This window comes from Dreissena polymorpha, chromosome 5 (assembly GCF_020536995.1).
Source record: "Dreissena polymorpha isolate Duluth1 chromosome 5, UMN_Dpol_1.0, whole genome shotgun sequence".
Taxonomy (NCBI): Eukaryota; Metazoa; Mollusca; class Bivalvia; order Myida; family Dreissenidae; genus Dreissena; species Dreissena polymorpha.
In genome coordinates this window covers 54,915,031-54,937,782 of record NC_068359.1, presented here as the reverse complement: position 1 = coordinate 54,937,782, position 22,752 = coordinate 54,915,031, and the positions used below count along the sequence as shown (strand labels likewise).

The 22,752-nt window shown below is 35.2% G+C and overlaps 2 protein-coding genes across 3 annotated transcripts; one reads left to right on the top strand and one right to left on the bottom strand.

The window, feature by feature from the left end:
• Positions 1 to 775: 775 nt before the first annotated feature.
• On the top strand, positions 776 to 1,853 carry LOC127831238 (uncharacterized). Its single transcript, XM_052356223.1, has 2 exons — positions 776 to 961; positions 1,722 to 1,853. Exons 1-2 carry the CDS (start codon positions 776 to 778, stop codon positions 1,851 to 1,853), a joined length of 318 nt encoding a protein of 105 aa, XP_052212183.1.
• A 344-nt stretch (positions 1,854 to 2,197) lies between these two features.
• On the bottom strand, positions 2,198 to 21,097 carry LOC127881320 (cation-dependent mannose-6-phosphate receptor-like). Of its 2 annotated transcripts, none has more exons than XM_052429077.1 (6): positions 13,763 to 13,852; positions 10,672 to 10,832; positions 8,516 to 8,640; positions 3,997 to 4,148; positions 3,294 to 3,420; positions 2,198 to 2,497 (listed from the first exon to the last, which is right to left on the bottom strand). In XM_052429077.1, exons 2-6 carry the CDS (start codon positions 10,739 to 10,741, stop codon positions 2,471 to 2,473), a joined length of 501 nt encoding a protein of 166 aa, XP_052285037.1. In that variant the 5' UTR covers positions 10,742 to 10,832; positions 13,763 to 13,852; the 3' UTR covers positions 2,198 to 2,470. The 2 variants fall into 2 exon arrangements, with proteins under 2 accessions (XP_052285037.1, XP_052285036.1); XM_052429076.1 differs by lacking the exon at positions 13,763 to 13,852 and adding an exon at positions 20,920 to 21,097 and having other exon boundaries at positions 2,209 to 2,497.
• Positions 21,098 to 22,752: the final 1,655 nt, after the last annotated feature.

Genomic DNA, 22,752 nt, shown 5'->3' with positions numbered 1-22,752 from the left:
CATGTTGGTAATATGTTATATTGTTGGTAGTGTTTAGACCCGCTAAAGAGGCGGCATGGTACTCAAATAAGATTGAGCAAATAATCGATTTGAATAGAACTATCTAAACTATAAGAAGGTGTAGTGTTTAAAAAAACTTTTTTCCCAACAAATTTTATTTCGAAATTGCAATCAATTGCGCGTATAATATGAATTTAACAATAATGATTTGTAATAGGAAACAAGAAAACAAGCATGTAATGCAACCAAGCCATATCTAAATAAAGGTATATATGGTAGAAGTCTACAACAGACGAAGAATATGTTAGCGAAGTGTCTTTTAAACTTAACAATTATATGAGGTTTTGTGTTGAAAGAAAAAAAACATATCCATCCATTAAAATGAAAAACAAATCCTCTAGTGTGAAAACACAAGAAAGTAATATTGCAATAACAGATGACAGGCATAGAGAAGCAATAATACATGTAGGTGCATATAGTTATAACATATACCAAATAGGTGCTACATTTTTTTTTTATTAACGGTGAGCTTTAAATAGTATTTGTAAAAAGTCTTTAACACTACAATAATCAGCAAATTTGAATTCTAAGTTTGTGAGACAATAGTATTAAACGGTTCAAATTCACTGTCAAAGGATTCTACATTATTGTTTTTAATTGATATTTTTCTCAAGTTACCATATTCAGCTTTCTCAATGAATTCGATTCACAATTGTTTAAACATATTACAAAGATACATTAACATAAAGTGTAACAAGCATATGTGTTTTCCAGAATGTTTGAAAGTCGACCCGAACTCATCAAGGTGTTCAGCAATTTCGACAGCAAAGATGTATCCGAGTTACGTGACTCGCGGTTGCTACACGACCACGCTCTGCGCGTCATGGCAACGGTAGAGGCAGTCATTTCGCAGCTTGAGGACATGCCAGAAGTAGCCAAGACGCTCAAAGAAGTTGGAGAGGTTCATAGAAGATATAACGTGCCTCATGATTTGTTCCAGGCAAATATATATGTTTGTTTTTGTTTTTAATTTGTCTCATAGTTTTATGGTGCGTCTTTTAAAAGTAATATATTTAAATCGGCGCTCAAAACGAGATTAAGCACATATACAACTGAAATAAAAAATGTTACATTTCAGCATTTCTGTCGGATGCAAATTCATTCTTACATTTTTAGATCGTCCGGTGCCAATGTTTTTGTAAGCTGTTTTTTTGCCGTCGATTACATTTCTTTTTTTCGCAAACGACATTTGAAAACTATTGTTCGGTATTGCTGCGACCGTGTTTGTAGTCTTCTTGTAAGGTTATGAAGGGCATATGGTAATTTTGAAAAAATTGTCTCAAGATGACGTTTGCGAAAACGAAACAATAACCACAAAAAGTATGTATAAGCGACGGGCTGTAGACAGGACTATTTTAGGTACAATAATGATGATACCAGACTCAACGAAGCATTTCTGTATTTTCCTCATTTTTGGATACATTTTGGTACAGTCTGTCGTAAGTGTGTCAAAAGATTGCCAAACAATTTGAAAATCCTTGGTTAAAAAGTTTATTACCAATATATTAATGCTTATGCTAGCCGATGTAATTATATAGGGAATTGAACATCTTTAACATCCATGCATTTTGGGGATATTTATGATTTACAAATTTTTACCTTAATTAAAAGCTCAACAGTAGTACTTATTTACTTGATGTGCATACTTTTATTTGTTCTAGGTCATTTTACCGCATTTTCTGACAGCCATACGTCAACATTTAGATTCTTCTTGGTCAAATGACGTAGAAATTGCATGGACAAAACTGTTTGATGTCATCATCTTCTACTTGACAGACGGCGATGTAATTTAAAGAGATTCTTTCAAATTCCAGTGAGCAGATAATTGCATCCTCCCGCTGACTCATTAAAGCCTTGTCCATCTTTTCAATGTGTAGGATGATTTAAACTATTGAAATGTGGTAGGTATTGGTTCTATTATATGCGTGCATTTACTTGTTGTTAAAGTGCTTGAGTGCATGCATATATTGAATATAATAATTTGTAATATGTCAAAGGCATACTTTACATTTCACAATATTATGAGGTGTTTATCGCCTAATTGAATTATTAATGAATTAAGTGTTAACTAGCTTGTTTGTCCAATTTCAACACTCCGTATTATAAAAAAGTATATTATAAGATACATGTATAACAACATCCAATGAAATAAACCAAGGCCATTATCAAAATGTGAATAACAACATGCTGGTATTCATTATTGATTTACATGTAAAACCATATATGAATTATATTAACATAATATTATGTAATGCATTTCATTGGTGTCGTAAAAAAGTCAGTATAAAATCCTTGAACAGTTTGTAAAATAAACAACTATAAAAGCGACATCGCCGAAGAAGTTTAAGAACGAATCAAAAAGCGAGCTGCGATCTTCCTTTTACCATCATGGCAGCCATGAAGGCATAACTTATATCTTCTTGGTTTGTGTCAGCATCTGTAAGACAGTCAAAAACCGTGGTTAATTTGGAATTAGCTGATTTTTTGTTATGTTAAATGTACCGTGACTGGAGATGCTTTTACAGAAAAACTGACCTAAATAAAGAAGGCCAACGTTTGCCTTTTGATCATATAAGTTTTAAGTACTTATTCAATGAAATTTTTATTTATAAGAATAATGTTACTTTAGTTTCAACATCGACAACTAAAGGCACATGTGACGTATGTCTGATATCAGTATAAAAACTACAGATTTATACTTTTTTCTGTATGTTTCCCACCGAAAAGTTTTGTCAATTTATGGGGCAAATGTACAGAAATGGAGCCAATGCCAAGAAGGTGGTGCAAAGAACAGCAGTTTATATGTTATAAAATCCATCAATAGTATCCCAAGTAAGGTTTCCAAATTTGCAACATAAGCCCACAATTTAAATGCAATACCTCGATCAACACTGGAATGATTTAGCGCAATCACTTTTATATTTTAGTTACAGTGACCTTGACATTGACCTAACTGGCCTCCAAAAGAATCCCAAGCTTATTATTTGTTGAAGCTTGTGAAACTGGTACAATAGTTTCTTTAAGGATTAAATAGTGTTCCAATCAAATTAAAATTATCCTTACCAAACTAACTATTTAAAATAAGTATTACGAATTGCAATGCAAATTAGCCTTTGGTAATCACAGTTGCAAAGCTCCCATCCAACACAAAGGTACAAACACCCCTGTGAATTAATGTTTCTGTAGCAAGAGCTGTTAAAATTAACACATTTTAAAAAACACATGTTACTCACAGCTTCCAGATTTCCAAAGTTCTTCCAGAAGTCTATGTTCCGTGTCTGCTCCAGACCTTTGGCTTTCAGCATCACCCTCTTGTATATCACACCAGCTAGTAGGCAGAATGTAGCCACACATACAAACCTGCAAGTAAGTAGAATGTAGCAACACATAAAAACCTGCAAGTAGGTAGAATGTACCCGCAAATAGAAACCTGTAAGTAGGTAGAATGTAGCCACACATAGATACCAGCAATTAGAATGTACACAAATAAAAATTGTCAAGAATGAGCTTCCATTTACAAATTCAATGAAAACTATTTTGTAAATGTTTTAACAACAACTGGGCTGTCAATACAATTTCAACTTTGTTATGTAATTTTCGCAAAATGCATCATAAAAAGTAAATTGAATTTAATCTAGTCACCTAGTTTTTTACCTCATGTTACCTACTTTCAAGCTCAGCCAAGTTTTAATTGGGACAAATGCCCAAATTTCATGAAGATTGGAAATAAATGTGGCCAATAGAGCATTAACAAGGTTCCTCATAGGGCCATTACATGAGCTCACCGTGAGAACTCAGGAGAACTAAACAATAGGAATGATGATTTTAACTTATTTAAACTTTTACATTTACTCCTTAATTTAATTTCCTTTATTAATGTATATTATAAGTCTGGAGATTAGTTGTAAAATAAGGGCCTGCATTTTGTGAACTTACACAATGATGAGAATGGTGCCGGTACTCAGTCCGATAGTTCTCAAAGGCCTTGTTTGGCACACCACAATCGTGTTGATCTCGAACAAGTAATAGCAGCCCATTGTTGTGTTAGTCATTTCTTCCACAACGCGAGGTTGACGTGCTTTCACATCCTGTGGACACAAAGCATGGTTTAAGTATAAGCACTTATATTAATGACAAAGTGAGGATTTAGCATCCATGTTAAAGCAAATTAATGTTTTATATCAGTCTCATATAGAAAGCATCAGTTTATCAACAGTATACAAAAGGTTTAAGAATCAGTTTTGCAGTTAAGGCGAAGGTTAAGCCATTATAGTGTCTGAAGTAAAGGGAGAATAAAGCATCAATAGTAGTGAACTATAAACGTTTAAGCAGCAGTATTGGTGACAAAGTCAGATTAAAGCATCAGTATTGGAGATAAAGTAAGGTTTAAGAATCCGTTTTGGAGAAAAGGTAACGTTTAAGCAACAGTATTGGAGATAAAGTAAGGTTTAAGAATCAGTATTGGAGACAAATAAAGGATTAAAAATTAGTTTTGGAGACAAAATAAGATTGAAGCATCAGAATTGGAGACAAAGTAAGGTTGAGCATCAGTATCGGAGACAAACTAATGTTGAGCATCTGTATTGGAGACAAAGTACGGTTTAGACATCAGTATTGGAGACAAAGTACGGTTTAGACATCAGAAGGTTTAAGCATCAGTATTGGAGATTAAGTAAGATTTAGAACTCAGTATTGGAGACAGCATAAGGTTTAAACCCATCAGTATTGGAGACAAAGAGAGGTTTAAGTAACAGGCATATAGGTATTGAAGTCACTTAAATGATCATAAGACAAACAAAGCCCATGTTCTTTAATAACTACTTACAGAACAAGACCTGTGTTTGTGAAACACAATGACCCCTACTGTGCTTGAAAAGCCGCACAGCAGCTATTTGAGAGGAAATTGTTAAGTCCCAGGCTATAACTTTACCAAAAATCGAACAAAATTCCCACACTTCATCTCAGTCTGTAAGTTATGTATGTTAACTCACATGCCAAAAAGCAGATATGAAACATTTCTAAAACCAAGACCCATAAGTTTGCCAAAAATCGATGGACCAGAATGAAACTCACAGTCTCCCACTTTATTTTAAGGTAATGTAAAAAGACTCAAATATAAAAAATAAGCTCAATTTTTGAAAGTGTTTCGTAAAAAACCCCTCTGTAATTAGAAAATTTTGAAGTCCAAGGCCCATAACATGGCCAAAAATAACATGGAGTCATGAAGGTAGACACACGTACCTAAAATCCGCTCAATTTCTAAAAGCGTTGCGTAAAAAAAACGCTCCGCAAAACGGTTATAATAGAGAAAATTTCCAAGTACAATGCCCTTAACTTTGGCAAAAATCAATAGACCGCACTGGAATGAAACTCACATGTCATCTGTAGGTCAAGTAGGTAGACTCACATACCAAAAAAAAGCTCAATATCTGTAAAAAAATATCCGGAAAATAGAATTACTGACAAACTGATGGACAGAGAGTGCGTCTGCTATGCCACCATACAAAGGGCATAAAAAAGAAAATATTACAAGCCTGCTTATAATGAAAATCTGAGAAAGCCAAGTTCAAAATCTACAAGCGCATTGCTTGCGGCTAAGACTAAATTCAATTGATATCAAAGGCAGATGAATTTTAATTCAACATTATAATAAACTAGAGCTTTGTCACAGACGTGACATATACCCCCACATGCTGCATTGACACAGAATATTTTGCATGCTGTCTTCACAAAACAAGAGAACCTAATTTATGACGATTTTTAACAATTATTATGCCATTATTATTTATGGCCATTTTGGCCGTTGAACTCTTGAATTCTTTCGCCTGACACGCCATCCAATGACTGTGAACAAAATTAATGTACAGAGTCATTTTAAAATCTCACAATGAATGACAAAGTTATGGCCCGGACAAGCTTATTTATGGCCATTTTTGATTTTTGAACTCCATGTGTGACCTTGACCTTGGAGATATAGACATTATTCTTTCGCATGACACACCATCCAATGAATGATTGTGAACATATGTACAGAGTTATTTTAAACTCTCACAATGAATGACATAATTATGGCCTGGACAAGATCATTTATGGCCATTTTTATCCTTTGAACTCAAAGTGCGACCTTGACCTTGGAGATATCAACGTAATTCTTTCGCATGACACACTGTACAATAATTGTGAACAAATGCACAAAGTAATTTTAAAATCTCATAATGAATGACATAGTTATGGCCCGGACAAAAATCACTTATGGCCATTTTTTACCTTTGAACTTAAAGTGTGACCTTGACATTGCAGATATTGACATTATTCTTTCACATGACACACTGTCCAATGATGGTGAACAAATGTGCCAAATGATTTTAAAGACTACCAATAAAGACAAAGTTATGGCCCTGACAAGCTCATTTATGGCCATTTTTGACCTTTGAACTCAAAGTGTGACCTTGACCTTGGAGATATTGATGCACTTCTTTACCATGACACACCGTCTCATGATGGTGAACAAATGTACCAAGTCATTTAAACATCTTAAGATAAATGACATAGTTATGGTCTGGACAAACTTTCCGTTTAAATCTCACTGACCCCATGACCTTGTTTTTTACGCGGAATGACACATATTCTAACTTGACCTAGACATCATTTAGATACAACTTCTGACCAAGTTTGGTGAAGATCAAATGAAATTTTCGGGACAGACCGACCGACAAAGTGACTCCTATATAGCCCCAGTTACCAATGGTAATGGGGGGTATAATGATAAATTATAACATAAAATAATATTATATCACTCAAATTATGTTCTTGACATGAACCATATATTTTCTGATTATTTGGTTTAATCATAATAATATAACTTTTTCCTGTTCACATAAATGCTGAATTGTGAAATGAAAAATAGGCTTGTTTATCATTCCCTGATAAACAAAATAATGCCAATCAATTTAAAATGATAATGACCTACTTTAACAAAATCTTTTAGTGCAAGTGTTAAACACAAACCTCAACATTCAATGCATATTTGCATCATTTAAATAAATTTGGGCCATGTTCTATAAAACGGGTGTTTAATGCATGTGCATACAGTGATTTTTCTTGCTCAAAATTACCGCCGATTTTCGGCTGCTTCCCAATCGCAAAAATACATGTTTTTCCCCAAAAATCCGACCAAAATCCCCCCCCCCCAAAAAAAAAATCTTTTTTTGTGTGAAAGAAGTCTCTTATGACTTAATTATGATTTCTTAATTCTAGATTTGAACATTTTATTTTTTTAAACATCCTACAAAATATATGACTTTAGTTTAGTCCTTTCTGTCGATAAATAATTCCCAAATTTACCACATTTATTGATTTAAAAAATCTCAATTTGACCAGACTCATTTTCCCTAAATTGCTAGAAAAACCCCTGAACATGCAATTAAAAACAATATTAATTCTGTTACTTATAATCATAAGTATTATGCTTAATTTTTCCCAATTGTCATGGTTAATCGTGCTATTTTCCCCAATTTCATGGTTTATCGCGCTAATTTTCCCAATTCAAATGGCACATGCTGTAACAAATAAAAGCAAAAAAAAATCACTGGCATAAAGTGTCTTCCCAGATTAACCTGTGCAGTCTGCAGAGGATAATCAGGGACGACACTTTCCGCCTAAACTGGATTTTTGCCAAGAAGGGACTTTCTTTAAACAGAAAATATAAGTGGAAAATTTCGTCTCTGATAAGCCTTTGCAGACAGCACAAGCTACTCTCGGACGACACTTTGCACATATGCATTAAACAGTCTTTTATCAGAGCATGGCTCATTGTTTTAAATTAAAATTCATTTGAGGCTGCTTTTGGGAAATCAGGCTTAGTTATTTAATATACGCAAGGCTTATCAGGGACGACACTTTCGCCTTAACTGGATTTTTGCTAAGAAGAATTTTCCTTTAAACAAAAAATTCCTTAAAAGTGGAATGTGTCGTCAATAATTTGGGCAACACTCAATGCACATGCATAAAGCCTTGTTTTGCCACACATTATGCACATGCATAAAGCCTTGTTTTGCCACACTTAATGCACATGCATAAAGCCTTGTTTGCCACACATTAAGCACATGCAGAAAGCCTTTTTTGCCAAACTAAATGCACATGCATATGTTTGCCACACTTTATTCACATGAATAAAGCCTTGTTTTGCCACACTTTATGTACATGCATAAAGCCTTGTTTTGCCACACATTATGCACATGCAGAAAGCCTTGTTTTGCCACACTTTATGCACATACATAAAGCCTTGTTTGCCACACTCTATGCACATTTATAAAGCCTTGTTTTGCCACACTTAATACACATGCATAATGCCTTATTTTTCCACACTTTATGCATATGCATAAAGCCTTTTTTCCACACTATGCACATGCATAAAGCCTTGATTTCCCAGAGCCAGGCATATTTTTGGACTTACTGAGGCTCCTTCATCACACACAAACATGATCTTGGCCCTTCTTTTCTCGCCCGGTTCTGACCCATTTCCTTTACAGTGGCCCCTGTAGGGATCTCCATTCTCATAGGTCAACATGACCCAGTCCTCTGTAGTCAGTAAAAAGAAGTGGTTCAAAGACATATCAGGACTCGTTTTCAAAACATATGACTTTGGAATAAAGAATTTACTTAGAACCAATAAATATATGTGACAAGTTTGAATAAAAACAGGCTTCCACTGAAGGATGAAGTTATTAACAAAATGTTCTACATGAAGAATGATGTAGATAGATGTGGTCAAATACAAAATTAAAACAAATAAAGTCATTTCTTGAATATTCCTATCTAAAAAATATTCTTTATTGTTATACTTCTTAGAATTGGTTGGTGAATACTGGTTCAGGCTAAAAGATGACGACAATGTACGATTGTCAACCCTAAAAAGAAGGCAGGGCTTTTTTCCCCTGCTTTTGTGAAGCCGCCCTGCCTCCCCCCCCCAACATTTTGTGAAAAAATGAGTCGCAAACTGTTCGAAATTGTAAAAAAAATAGTTGTAAACTTGCAAAAGTTGTGAAAATAAGAGTTACAAACTTCTTAAAATTGTGAAAATGTTAGGGTTATTTTCCCGAAATTGTGAAAAACGGCCATTCTCACAGAAGGAAAAAAAAACGGAAAGGGATGCACATTATCAATGCCTTGTCTTATACATGTATACATGCTGTAAGTTTTTTGGTTGAATAAAGTGACTGAACCACAAATCCCCTGTTCGCTGACAGCCTATGCAGACTGGATAAACCCTTTACCTTTTGTCACTCAGATACTTGTTTTGTTAGGCCTGTTACAAAGTCCCTTCGCTGATCAAATTAAATGAAAGACTTTTCTAAATAGAATACAAATTTAAAGGCTTCATTTCTAACCCTAAAATACTGATGAGCAGCAAACAGCATAAACCTGAACAGCCTGCAAGTTACTTGCAGGCTGTTCTGGTTTTATGCTGGTTGCATGTAGCCATTTTCCCTTTGCTTATAAGCAGAGGGTCATTGCTACAGAGCAACACTTTACAATTAACATGCATTTGGCCCATTTACTTCAAATGAAATAGAACTTAAAGTAACTGTATAGTCTCGTGACAGGCTCTAGTTTCTAGGGCACTTCGGACGCACTTCCTTGTGACACAACATAACACAGACAACTCCAATACTATGTGTTGATGGAATATCCAGATATATAGACATTAGTTATATTTCTGCAGTCCAATTTTGAATGTGTATTCTTATTCATTAAAGGGACCTGTTCATTGATTTTGGCATTATTGAAGTTTGTCATTAAATGCTCAATGTAAAACATTGGAAATAAAATGCTCCACTACAAAGCAATAATAAAATTAAAGAAAGGGAAACAAACGTTATTCTAAACAGGGCAAGAACCACTGACCCTCGATGTAAAAGTCTAACTCTTAAATCACTCTGCCACCCCTGCTCTCAGTAAGAAGTGTATTTTGTATAACAAGAGAACTCTCCAAATTATTTAATTGTTTCTGTGTGAAACTCTTTATTATTTTCAGGTTCAAGCATAGTATATGTTATGTATTACTGTTTCCTCACAAATATCATAAAAACAATGAAAATTCGCAAATCTGAAACAATGTCTTTCAATTTTGTCAATTAACCAAAAGGTGAAAAGGTCCCTTAACGTTATAATACACAATCTATTTTCACACCCAATAAAAGCAACAATCATTTGTTACTGCTGCTTGATTTCACATGTTTGTTTAATTATTAAAACATGTCATCATATTTAATTCACCAGTTTCCGCCATACAAATATTTGAAAAATGATTGTTTTAGCTTTAAGTGGATGGCTTTAACGTAATCAGATTTTACTTTCCACCAAAATTATATTTTTAGAAAAACCTCTCCCAGATTGGCCTATGCAGACAACAATGACACCTAACACCTACAATAAATTTTCCTCAGAACACTCTTCATTTAAACCAAAAATATCATAAAAGTTGGAAATGTCGTCATTAATCAGCTGGTGCAGACTTCTCAAACTTATCTGGGACACACATAACACAACTGCAGTAAGCCCCATATTCCAAGAGTCAGGCTGATGTATAACAAACTTGCTTCCACTTACTTCCATGCATAATATCCGAAGCATCAATTCTGCCAATGATAGTGTTGCGTTTTTCACCTGATAATTCCATTTGTAAAACACCCACTTTATCCCCGTCAACCACTGAATGGCAGACGCCAATCAGATACTTGTATCCACCGCTTTCATCTAGAGCTGTGAAGCTGAAATGGACAAGACAAACACTTGTTAACAAGATCTGTGTGTGTAAAACACAATGCATCTTCTGCGCTTTGAAGCCGCACAGCAGGTTTTTAAGAGAAACTTGTAAAGTCCGAGGCCAATTACTTCACCCAAAATTATTGGACCAGAAAGAAACTCACACTTCATCGGAAAGTCATTTAGGTAGACTAACATACCTAAAAATCAGGTAAATATCTGAAATTGTGGCATATATACCTCTGGAAAACGGTTTTTAAAGAGAAAATATCTAATTCCAGGCCAATAACAGCCCCTAAAATCAATTGACCAGGTTTAAGTCTCACATACCAAATATCAGTTTAATATCTTGATGCATGTTGCAAAAAAAATCCGGAAAACATTTATTTAAGAGAAATGTTCAAAGTCAAAGGCCCATAACTTTGCCAAAAATCAGTGGACCAGAATGAAACTCACACTTCATCTAGAAGTCATGTAGGTAGACTCCCACATCAACAATCAGGTCAATATCTGATAGCCTTGCGTAAAATTAATAGGAAAATGCTTGTTATAATGGTTATTGTTATACGGAATAATGCAAAGTCCAAGGCCCATAATTTAGCAGAAAAAATTTACTGGAATGTAATTAACTCTTCATTTGTTGGTCATAAATGTAGACTCACATACCAAAAATCAGCTCAATATCTGAAAGCATTGAGAAAACAAGAGGGCCATGATGGCCCTGTATCGCTCCACTGTTTTTTATGCGAAATAAACGCGCAATGCGCATGGGTTGAAATGTACTCAAGCATGTGACTTTCTCTGTCTATCTCTCGTCCTACTGGGCGCTTAAAGTTGGAAGGGTGAGCATTTTTATGTATGGAAAAAGTTACTACCGTGTTAACTAAACAGACTAAAAAGCCCTGGAATTGTTCCTTTGAAGCACAGTCCTATTGCTTATAACATAGGTACATTTATCTCTCCAAAAGATATTGTCATTCTTTCTATTTCACATATTTTTAGATGCTGAAGATCAAATATAAGAATTTGATTTGAAACAGATTCACAAGACCCGTAGGAATCAAAATGCCTTAACCCTTTACCAAACGACACGTTTTAGACTTTCCCAATTTGAAAAAGGTTGCAGACGACAATTAAATTGTAATGGAATATTAAGGAAATAATCAGGTAGGGTAGAAATAATTGTGATAAAAGGAGAAATTGCTCATCTTGAGCAATTTTTCATTTTATCATAATTATTTGTAAAGTTGTCAGCTATAAACCCGTAAAATCATGTTGGTGTTTGGTAAAGGGTTTATAATCTCTGGTTCCTTTCACACATTTATAACAAATACAATAGTAACAACTTTCTTTGTAAAGAATCATCTCAAACAAGGGCTGTTTGTAAAACATGCATGCCCCCCATATGGGCTGTCAGTTGTAGTGGCAGCCATTGAGTGAATTTTTTTTTGGCACTGTGACCTTGACCTTTGACCTAGTGACCTGAACATCAATAGGGGTCCATCTGTGAGTCATGATTAATGTACCTATGAAGTTTCATGATCCTAGGCGTAAGCTTTCTTTAGTTATCATCCGCACACCATTTTACTGTGTGAAGTCACCGAGACCTTGAACTTTGACCTAGTGACCTGAAAGTCAATAGGGGTCATCTGCGAGTCATGATAAATGTATCTATGAAGTTTCGTGATCCTAGGCATAAGCATTCTTGAGTTATAATCCGGAAACCATTTTTCTAAGTTGAGTCACCGTGACCTTTGACCTAGTGACCTGAAAATCAATAGGGGTAATCTGCGAGTCATGATCCATGTACCTATGAAGTTTCATGATCCTAGGAATAAGCGTTCTTGAGTTATCATCCAGAAAACATTTTACTATTTCGGGTCACAGTGACCTTGACCTTTCACCTGAGAATCAATAGGGGTCATCTGCAAATCATGATCAATGCACCTATGAAGTTTCATGATCCTAAGCATAAAATGTTCTTGAGTTATCATCCGGAAACTATTTTACTGTTTCGGGTCACCGTGACCTTGACCTTTGACCTAGTGACCTGAAAATCAATAGGGGTCATCTGCGAGTCATGATTAATGTACCTATGAAGTTTCATGATCATAGGCATAAGCGTTCTTGAGTTATCATCCGGAAAACATTTTACTATTTCGGGTCACCGTGACCTTGACCTTTGACCTAGTGACCTCAAAATCAACAGGGGTCATCTGCGAGTTATGATCAATGTACCTTTGAAGTGTCATGATCCTAGGCCTAAGCGTTCTTGAGTTATCATCCAGAAATCATCTGGTGGACGAACATACGGAAGACGGACGGACCGACATGTGCAAAACCTTAAACACCCTCTTCTTCGACGAGGGGCATAAATATAATTAACAACCCACACATACCTTAGATTAACAGGCCTGAGAATATTATGATCATCTAAAGATTATTTCTTATATTTATAAATGTATTTAATTAAGTAATACATTTGACTTCAAGATCAATTCATAACTTATATTAAGAAAATTATAAAATGATCAGAAATTTATATGGATCGTTGAGCAATTGACAATCATATCTCCACAATTCATGAGTCACAATTCACAAATGGAACAATGAATCATTAGTTATAAAAAAGCAGCATATACGATAGTTAAGAACATTGTACTTCATTAATTCCAACACCTTCTCTTGCATACAAAGTTTGAGTTTACAATGCAGTATCATATATTGACTTTTCTGGAAACAATTATGTTCATGGAAGTTGTGTTTTAAAATCAATAAGATATTATTAAACTGGTTTAAACACTACAAAAAAGACTTTAAATTAACATGTCATCCGAATTTTTTTTATCCGGATATATGGTCACTTTCGACATATTTAAATAAATCCCGACTTTTTTCAGTTTATAAGAAAAACATTCAGAACACATGTTCTTACTTCAATTCCTTTGTAAGCAGTCACCATCTGATCTAAAATGGCACTAAATGACAGGGTTTTATCTCATGTTTACAAGATGTTGTTGTTGTTGGTGGTCACAGCCACACGTTCGCAGTAATCTCCCTTGGTAAACGTAATATGTTCAGTTTTGTGACCTCCCGGGACAGGGTCAAATTTGAGCCCTGGGGAATAAATTGAACAAATTTGGCAGAGAACTATTAGTTGTCACAACAAACCAAATTTCGTAGCCCTAGGCTCTATAATTAAGAACAAGATGATTTTTGAAGTTTGCACAAAATAGGCCTTATTTAAGCATATGTATATTTTTGTGACCCCTGGGGCAAGGTTAAATTTGTTCCCAGGGGCATAATTTGAAAAAACTAAGTAGAGAACTATTAGATGCCACTACCTACCAAATTTGATAGAAATAGGCCCAATGGTTATGGACAAGAAGATTTTTATAGTTTGCACAAAATGGGCCAAATATAAGCATATGTTCAATTTTGTGACCCCTGGGGAACGGTCAAATTTGATCTCAAGGGCTTAATTTGAACAAACTTGGTAGAGGACTATAAGCTGTCATTACCAAATTTGGTAGCCCTGTGCCATACGGTTATGGACTCGAAGATTTTTAAAGTTTGCACAAAATAGGACTTATATAAGCAAATTTTCGATTTTTCGACCCCCCAGGGCGGGGTCAAATTTGACCCCAGGGGCATAATATGAACAAACTTGGTAGAGGACTATTAGATGTCACTACAAACTAAATTTGGTAGCCCTAGGCCCAATGGTTATGGACAAGAAGATTTTTAAAGTTTTCACAAAATAGGCCTTTTATAACAAATTTTCAATTTTTGACCCCCCGGGGCAGGGTCAAATTTGACCCCAGGGGCTTAATTTGAACAAACTTGGTAAAGAACAATAAGATGTCACTACATACCAAATTTGGTAGCCCTTGGCCCAATGGTTATGGACAAGAAGATTTTTAAAGTTTTCACAAAATAGGCCTTATATAAGCAAATGTTCAATTTTTTGACCCCCTGGGGCAGGGTCAAATGTGACCCCAGGACATAATTTAAACAAACTTGGTAGAAGACTATAAGATGTCACTACATAGCAAATTTGGTAGCCCTAGGCCCAATGGTTATGGTTAAAAAGATTTTTAAAGTTTGCACAAAGTAGGCCTTATATAAGCAAATTTTCTATTTTTTAACCCCCCCGGGGCAGGGTCAAATTTGACCCCAGAGGCATAATTTAAACAAACTTGGTAGAGGACTATAAGATGTCACTACATAGAAAATTTGGTAGCCCTAGGCCCAATGGTTATGGACAAGAAGATTTTTAAAGTTTGCACAAAATAGGCCTTATAAAAGCAAATTTTCTATTTTTTACCCCCCCCCCCCCCCCCCGGACAGGTTCAAATTTGACCCCAGGAGCATAGTTTGAACAAACTTGGTAGAAAACTATAAGATGTCACTACATAGCAAATTTGGCAGCCCTAGGCCCAATGGTTATGGACAAGATTTTTAAAGTTGCACAAAATAGGCCTTATATCATTTTTTTAATCCCCCGGGGCAGGGTCAAATTTGACCCCAGGGGCATAATTTGAACAAACTTGGTAGAGGACTATAAGATGTCACTACATACCAAATTTGGTAGCCCTACGCCATACGGTTATGGACAAGAAGATTTTTAAAGTTTGCATGAAATAGGCCTTATATAAGCAAATTTTCCATTTTTTGACCCCCCGGGGCAGGGTAAAATTTGACCCCAGGGGCATAATTTGAACAAAATTGGTAGAGGACTATAAGATGTCACTACATACCAAGTTTGGTAGCCCTAGGCCCAATGGTTCTTGACAAGAAGATTTATAAAATTTGCACAAAATAGGCCTTATATAAGCAAATTTTCATTTTTTTTACCCCCAGGGGCAAAGTCAAATTTGACCCAAGGGGCATAATGTGAACAAATTTGAAAGAGGTTCACCACAGGAACATTCCTGAGAAATTTCATCAGAATTGGACCAGTAGTTTAGGAGAAGAAGATGTTTAAAGAAAAAGTTAACGCACGGACGCACGCACGCACACACGACGGACACAGGACCATGACATAAGCCCCGCTGGCCTTTGGCCAGTGGAGCTAAAAACCAACTCCGAAAAAAAAACTCCGAAAAACGAAATGCCAGACAGTGTGAGTCACTGTTTTATGCCACTCTAACAGGGGCATAAAAGTAACTTTCAGGTGCAGCGTTTTTCCTCTATATAAAATTTGTTTCATAAAACAGCACCATTCCCAATACAACCATGTTTCCAAAGTTCAATATAAATAATTCCTAATTGACAGAACAGATTCCCAATTAACAGAACAAAAAAAAATGTGAAGCAGATACTTTGCATTAGCAATCAAGAGAGGTTTAAATCATTGATTTAAAAAAAAACATGGGAAGTAACAGCAGCAAGCTTTGATGACAGAGTTGATTGGTTCCCATTGTCTGAATACTTCATTGTTTCTTAGCAAGGGAACCTAATAAAAATGTATCTACATTTTCAGAGATTCATATAGGTACATGTAAGCATCCTCTTGAACATTAAAACGGTGAAAAAGAAGTGGTGTTGGACCTTATTCCCTTTTTGTGTGTGAAATTCTCAAATGCCCACGATAAAATTTGTCATCTGATACCCACACATTTCAATGTTAACTCAAAGCAAATAAATTCTACTTTCAAATAAAATGTTATACTTTGTACCAAGAAAAAGGCATGAAAATTATTCAATGCATGGACAGCGGCATGGAAATTGATCATGGATGTATTGATTTTTGTATTACAATTTGTAGTGCATTGAACATTGAGCTATTTTCATTTGGTTAAATGTTTGTAGTTTATTTTAACAAAGTTATATAGCCAATGATTTAGAATTGGCTTTTCTTCTACATTGATTTCGAATCAAACACGCTGTATCTTTTATGATTATGGTCTTTCAGATAATGCCTTCTTGAAACATTTATAGTACCAACTGTATTCTGGTTAAGTGGAAAATCCAAACTAACTGGATTTCGTGTTGGTTAATAAATTGTTTAACTTGTTTGCTATATATATATATATATATATATATATATATATAATGTAACTGTCAACTATTACAAATGCAAGTTTTCTTATTTTCGAAGTTGAAGTATGATTTGCAATATACAGAAGGGGAACAGAGGGAAGGGGGCATCCGTAACATGTGCAGCCTTGGGTCCCAAACCCCAAACCTACTTAATCTGGCCCTGACTTCCACTACCACTACCACTACCACTACTACTACTACTACTACTAATACTACTAATACTACTACTACTACTACTACTACTACTACTACTACTACTACTACTACTAATATTACTACTACTACTACTACTACTACTACTGCTGCTGATGCTGCTGCTGCTGCTGATATTACGACTTCTACTGCTGTTTCTTCTACTGTAACTACTGCAACAACCGCCGAGGTTGACACGTTCGCGATTAAGAAACAGTAATTTACAGACCAGTCAGTATTTTATCCACACTGTCCAAAATCTTCGAACGATCCATAAATAAACAATTAATAACATATTTTAACAATCATTTTAACACTTTTTTATCTGCTTTTAGGAAAGGCTATGGTTGCCAAACTGCACTTTAAAAATTAATAGAAGATTGGAAAAAATCCTTGGATGAAAATTAATTTGTTGCTGCAATTTTAATGGACCTATCTTAAGCGTTTGATTGTCTCCCTCACGACTTGATACTGCTAAAACTTAAAGCATATGGTATGTCCGAACACTCAACCGATTTACTAAAAAGTTACCTCTCACATAGAAAACAGTGTGTCCGTATGGGAAATTTAAATAGTCAGTTTTTACACCTATACAAAGGAGTCTCTCAAGGATCTATTCTTGGGCCGGTTTTATTTAACATTTTTATAAACGACATTTGTTATATCATTGCAAATAGCAGCTTGTATAATTATGCTGACGACAACACCCTTTCATACTCAGGACAGAATTTAACAGACGTTGTTAGTACTCTTGAAGAAGATACCAAAACTTAAATAGCTTGGTTTTCAAACAATAAAATGCAAGCCAACCCAAATAAATTTCAATGAATTGCCGTTGGAAAAAAATCTAGAGAACATATTACATCCTACAATCTTGGAAATAATCATACTATTAAATGTGATGAAGAAGTAAAATTATTAGGTGTCATAATTGACTTTCAACTTAAATTTAATGGCCATATATCTAACATATGTAAAAAAGCCTCAAGGCAATTAAATGTTTTGAAAAGAATTGGAAAACACCTTTGTAAATTAGGTAAACTTACCATCTATCATTCTTTTATCCTATCTAAATTTAACTATTGTCCTGTAGTATGGCATTACTGTGGAGAAGTAAATACAAAGAAAATGGAAAAATTCAAGAGAGAGCATTAAGATTTATTTATGACGATTATGTTTCAACTTATGACGATTTATTGAAAAAGTCAAAATTGCCTTCATTAAAAATTAGGAGACTAAGATCAATTATTTTGGAAACATTTAAAATAGTCAATAATTAAACTCCCATTTATCTTAATGACCTTGCAAATCTTAAATCTAATTCCTATTCTTTTAGATACACCAGAACTGCTGAAATCCCTCAAGTAAGAACATCAAGTTACGGCATCAACTCTTTCCGTTTCGGGGCTGCCAAACTGTGGAACTCTCTCCCCCAACATTTCAGGGGCCAATTACATTTCAACCAGTTCTCCAGTTTGGTTAGCTAATGGGACGGTGAGAGCTGCCGCTGCTCCTATTGCATGTATCAAACATAGTTGCTAAATTTGGCTTTTTTGTTGTTGCTTGCATGCTCTATGTTTTCATGCATACTGTGATATATGCTTGTTCACGCAACGAAACTGATTATTAAATATGTTAGTTGCTTAAAAAAAATCGTTTTATTTGGCTTTTTGTTGCTAGCTTGTTTAAGTCGCTAAATTTTTTTGATTTTGTTGCTTGCTTGCTTTTGTGTTGCAAGCACATTGTGATAAACGCTTTTCTTTTTACTCATGCAACGAACCTGATTTTAATATAAATATGTAAGTTAAATCATTATTAAGTAAAATATACTTTCATTAAATATGTAAGTGCTTAAATTTTGGCTTTTTAATTGTTGCTTGCTTGTTTAAGTTGCTAAAATTTTGGCTGTTTAATTGTTGCTTGCTTGTTTTTTATGTTTCATGCACACTGTGATATATGCTTTTTTTATATATAAGCTTAATCATTATTAAGTCATCATAACTATTGTAAATCCTTTAAGAAAATAATTATGTTTTAATTACAAGCTTACTTTTTTATATGTGTTTATATCTTTTATATAGCTGCTAGGTTATTATATAGTTGATAAGTTATTTTATAGTTGCTAAGTTATTATCATGTGCTTTGTTAGAAGACTGAATATGCCTTTGATATTATAACAAGAAATATGAAAATTTATTTATTTATTTATTTATGCCTTGTACATAACCATATTACCTTTGTATGTGTCGGTCAATAGCTATACATAGCTAATGTTATACTGTTATTTATTGTAAACCGACTTGAAATAAAAGTTTGTATCTTGTATCTTGTATCTTGTAACATTCTGACAGTGGTTCCGTGTTCTTAAACAAATAATTTATGTTGAGTTAGAATCGCAAAAATAAAAGGCTGCAAAACCAAAATGACTGTTTCTTAATCGCGAACGTGTCAACCTCGGCGGTTGTTGCAGTAGTTACAGTAGACGTAACAGCAGAAGAAGTCGTAAAAGCAGCAGCAGCAGCAGCAGCTGCAATTCACTTCTAATTGATGATGAACTTCTCTTATGACAATACGGTCAATCTCAGCTATGCATGGCCCCATTACCAACCCTGGGGCACACCTAGGTCAAACATTCGGCGTGGGGATACGCGTCGGCCTCTGCCGCGCCATTTCTAGTTTTTATTTTCTTTAAGCAGATAAAGAAGATTAAATCACAATACTATTATTGTACATTTATGTATTGCTTTTATTTCAAGAATTAATTTCAATATTAATAATAATGTTCAGACACCTTGATTTTTGTCTCTAAATTTTCCGACACCAATAATTTTTGAATATTTTGTTTATCTAAATTTTTTAACACGAAAAATATGTATTATGTTTAAGTGTCTGAAAGCAATAATTACTGAGAGTAATTTTGCTAAGTAGAATGCTCTTTGCCAGGCAGGAGTTAGGATGGCAACAAAAAATTATTACTATATTACTATCTATATTGTCTAACTCCCCTTGCTGGTATTATTGACAGGTGTGCAGTCAGTGCAAGATAAAAGTGATAAGTGATAAAGATAAAAGTATGTTAGATTTATCATGCAAGGTGAAGTGATTTAAGGTTACAAAAAACTGATAAAAACATGTCTCTCGGAGTTCAAGGGGCAGAAGGGGAAAGCAGGGACCGCTTAAACCCTTCAAGATAAGGATGTAATACTGTAGTGGCAGGGAGGTCGTTCCACATCACAATAGCACTTTGGAAAAATTAAAACTTATAATAATTTGCAGTGGTATGGATCTGTCTGTAAGAGAGGGTATGCATGTGACGGGTGAATCTGGTGGGTCGCTCGATATTTGAATGTAGGGGCACGGCCACTAAACCTTGAAATTTTTTGAAAAAGATGATAAATTTAGTGTCATTTCGTCTGTCTTGTAGGGTCTGCCAACTAAGTTCCTGTTGCATGGAGGTGACACTGTCGTATAGGGAATAGTAATGCTTGACCAGCGGACAAAAACAGTCACATGACTTTCTTTGATTGGTTTATACATATTTTACCACTCAAACTTTTAATTATTACTATTTATATTAAATGCCTTTTGGTAAAAATCAATATTAAATTAAATTAATGTAATTATTACAAAAATCACACGAATGAAGTTAATATTTAAGATCTTTGAAAAGACTAAATCAGTTATGGAAACATCAAGAGCAATAGTCAAACTAAATATGTATGTTTTTATTTCGTTGATTTATAAATATGAAAATAAAATTTAACATTTCATATCAAAATCTTTATCAAACGAAAAATAACGACATAATATTGAATTATTATCCGAAACATATATCCGAAATAAATATATAGTTACACTTGGTGTTTTAACGCCTCGATTGGCTTGCTAACAGTGCTGTCATCTGCTCTGTGTTTTTCAAATTCACAGTCATCAACTGAAACAGCGTATCCAATAAGTGCTAAAACAACAGGTACGTAAAAAACAGCTATTTTGAACATTCTGACAGTGGTTCCGTGTACTTAAACAAATAATTTATGTTGAGTAAGAATCGCAAAAATAAAAGGCTGCAAAACACAAATTACTGTTTCTTAATCGCGAACGTGTCAACCTCGCCGGTTGTTGCAGTAGTTACAGTAGATGTAACAGCAGTAGAAGTCGTAATAGCAGCAGCAGCAGCAGCAGCAGCAGCAGCAGTAGTAGTAGTAGTAGTAGTAGTAGTAGTGTTAGTGGTAGTGGTAGTGGTAGTGGTAGTCAGGGCCTAATTATGTAGGTTTGGGACCCAAGGCTGCACATGTTACGGATGCCCCCCTTCCCTCTGTTCCCCTTCTGTTTATTGCAAATCATACTTCACTTTCGAAAATAAGGAAACTTGCATTTGTAATAGTTGACAGTTACATTTTATATATAGCAAACAAGTTAAACAATTTATTAACTGAACATAACTCACATGTAACATGTAACATATTCCAGCCTGTTGGTCTGTTCTTCGACACTTCAGCTGGCTAACGTCATCGATCAGCAGTTTGAAGTCTTGTTCTCGGAGGATTTGAAATTCAATAGACAGTAGCCGTGTAGTAATGGATATGTTGTCCGCCTCGCGAACGCGAGGTCACGTGTTCGATCCCCACCGTGGGAGCGTTCTGTACATATCCTCCAAAGACACCAAGTACTGGTTCTAGGCCCAGGAAACGGACTCGAGAGCGTCTATATAAGCCTAAAGCTTTCGATGCAATAGAGCTAAAATAAATAAGTTTAAACTAAAGGTTGACATCATTGGGGCTACTGTCTATTGAATGTCAAATCCTTCAAAAAGTGTCGAAGAAGAGACTTACAGGCTGGACTATGTTACATGTTACATGTGTGTTATTTTAAGTTAATAAATTGTTTAACTTGTTTGCTATATATAATGTAACTGTCAACTATTACAAATGCAAGTTTTCTTATTTTCGAAGTTGAAGTATGATTTGCAATATACAGAAGGGGAACAGAGGGAAGGGGGCATCCGTAACATGTGCAGTCTTGGGTCCCAAACCCCAAACCCACTTAATCTGGCCCTGACTACCACTACCACTACCACTACCACTACTACTACTACTACTACTACTACTACTTCTACTACTACTACTACTACTACTACTACTACTACTACTACTACTACTACTACTACTACTACTACTACTGCTACTACTACTACTACTACTACTACTACTATTACTACTGCTGCTGCTGCTGCTGCTGCTGCTGCTGCTGCTGCTATTACGACTTCTACTGCTGTTACATCTACTCAGGCCCGTACCCAGGCCATGGGCCCAGGGGCCCAGGCCCCCCCCCAGCTGGCTGTCGAACTATGATTTTTTTTAATAATCGGCCCACTGCAAGTTTTTCTCTCGTGCAAGGGCCCACGGTACACTTTCCCTCAAAACAAAAGAGCAGCTATGTTTTATTGTCCCTGATAAACAAGGGGATTAACGCTCGCCAATGGAGATAAGCCTCTAGGCAATGTTTTCTTATCGCCGTGTACACACATCCCCGATCAGTCCCCCGTTGTGATCATGAATGCTTCATCTATCGATGGTTGATGTAACATGTATTTTGATACGTGCAGCGAATGGAAGCAACTGCTACAGGAGTTCGTAGACTATGGTCTGATAATTGCCGACGCAAGTTTTTTTCCTTTTTTGAGAAGGA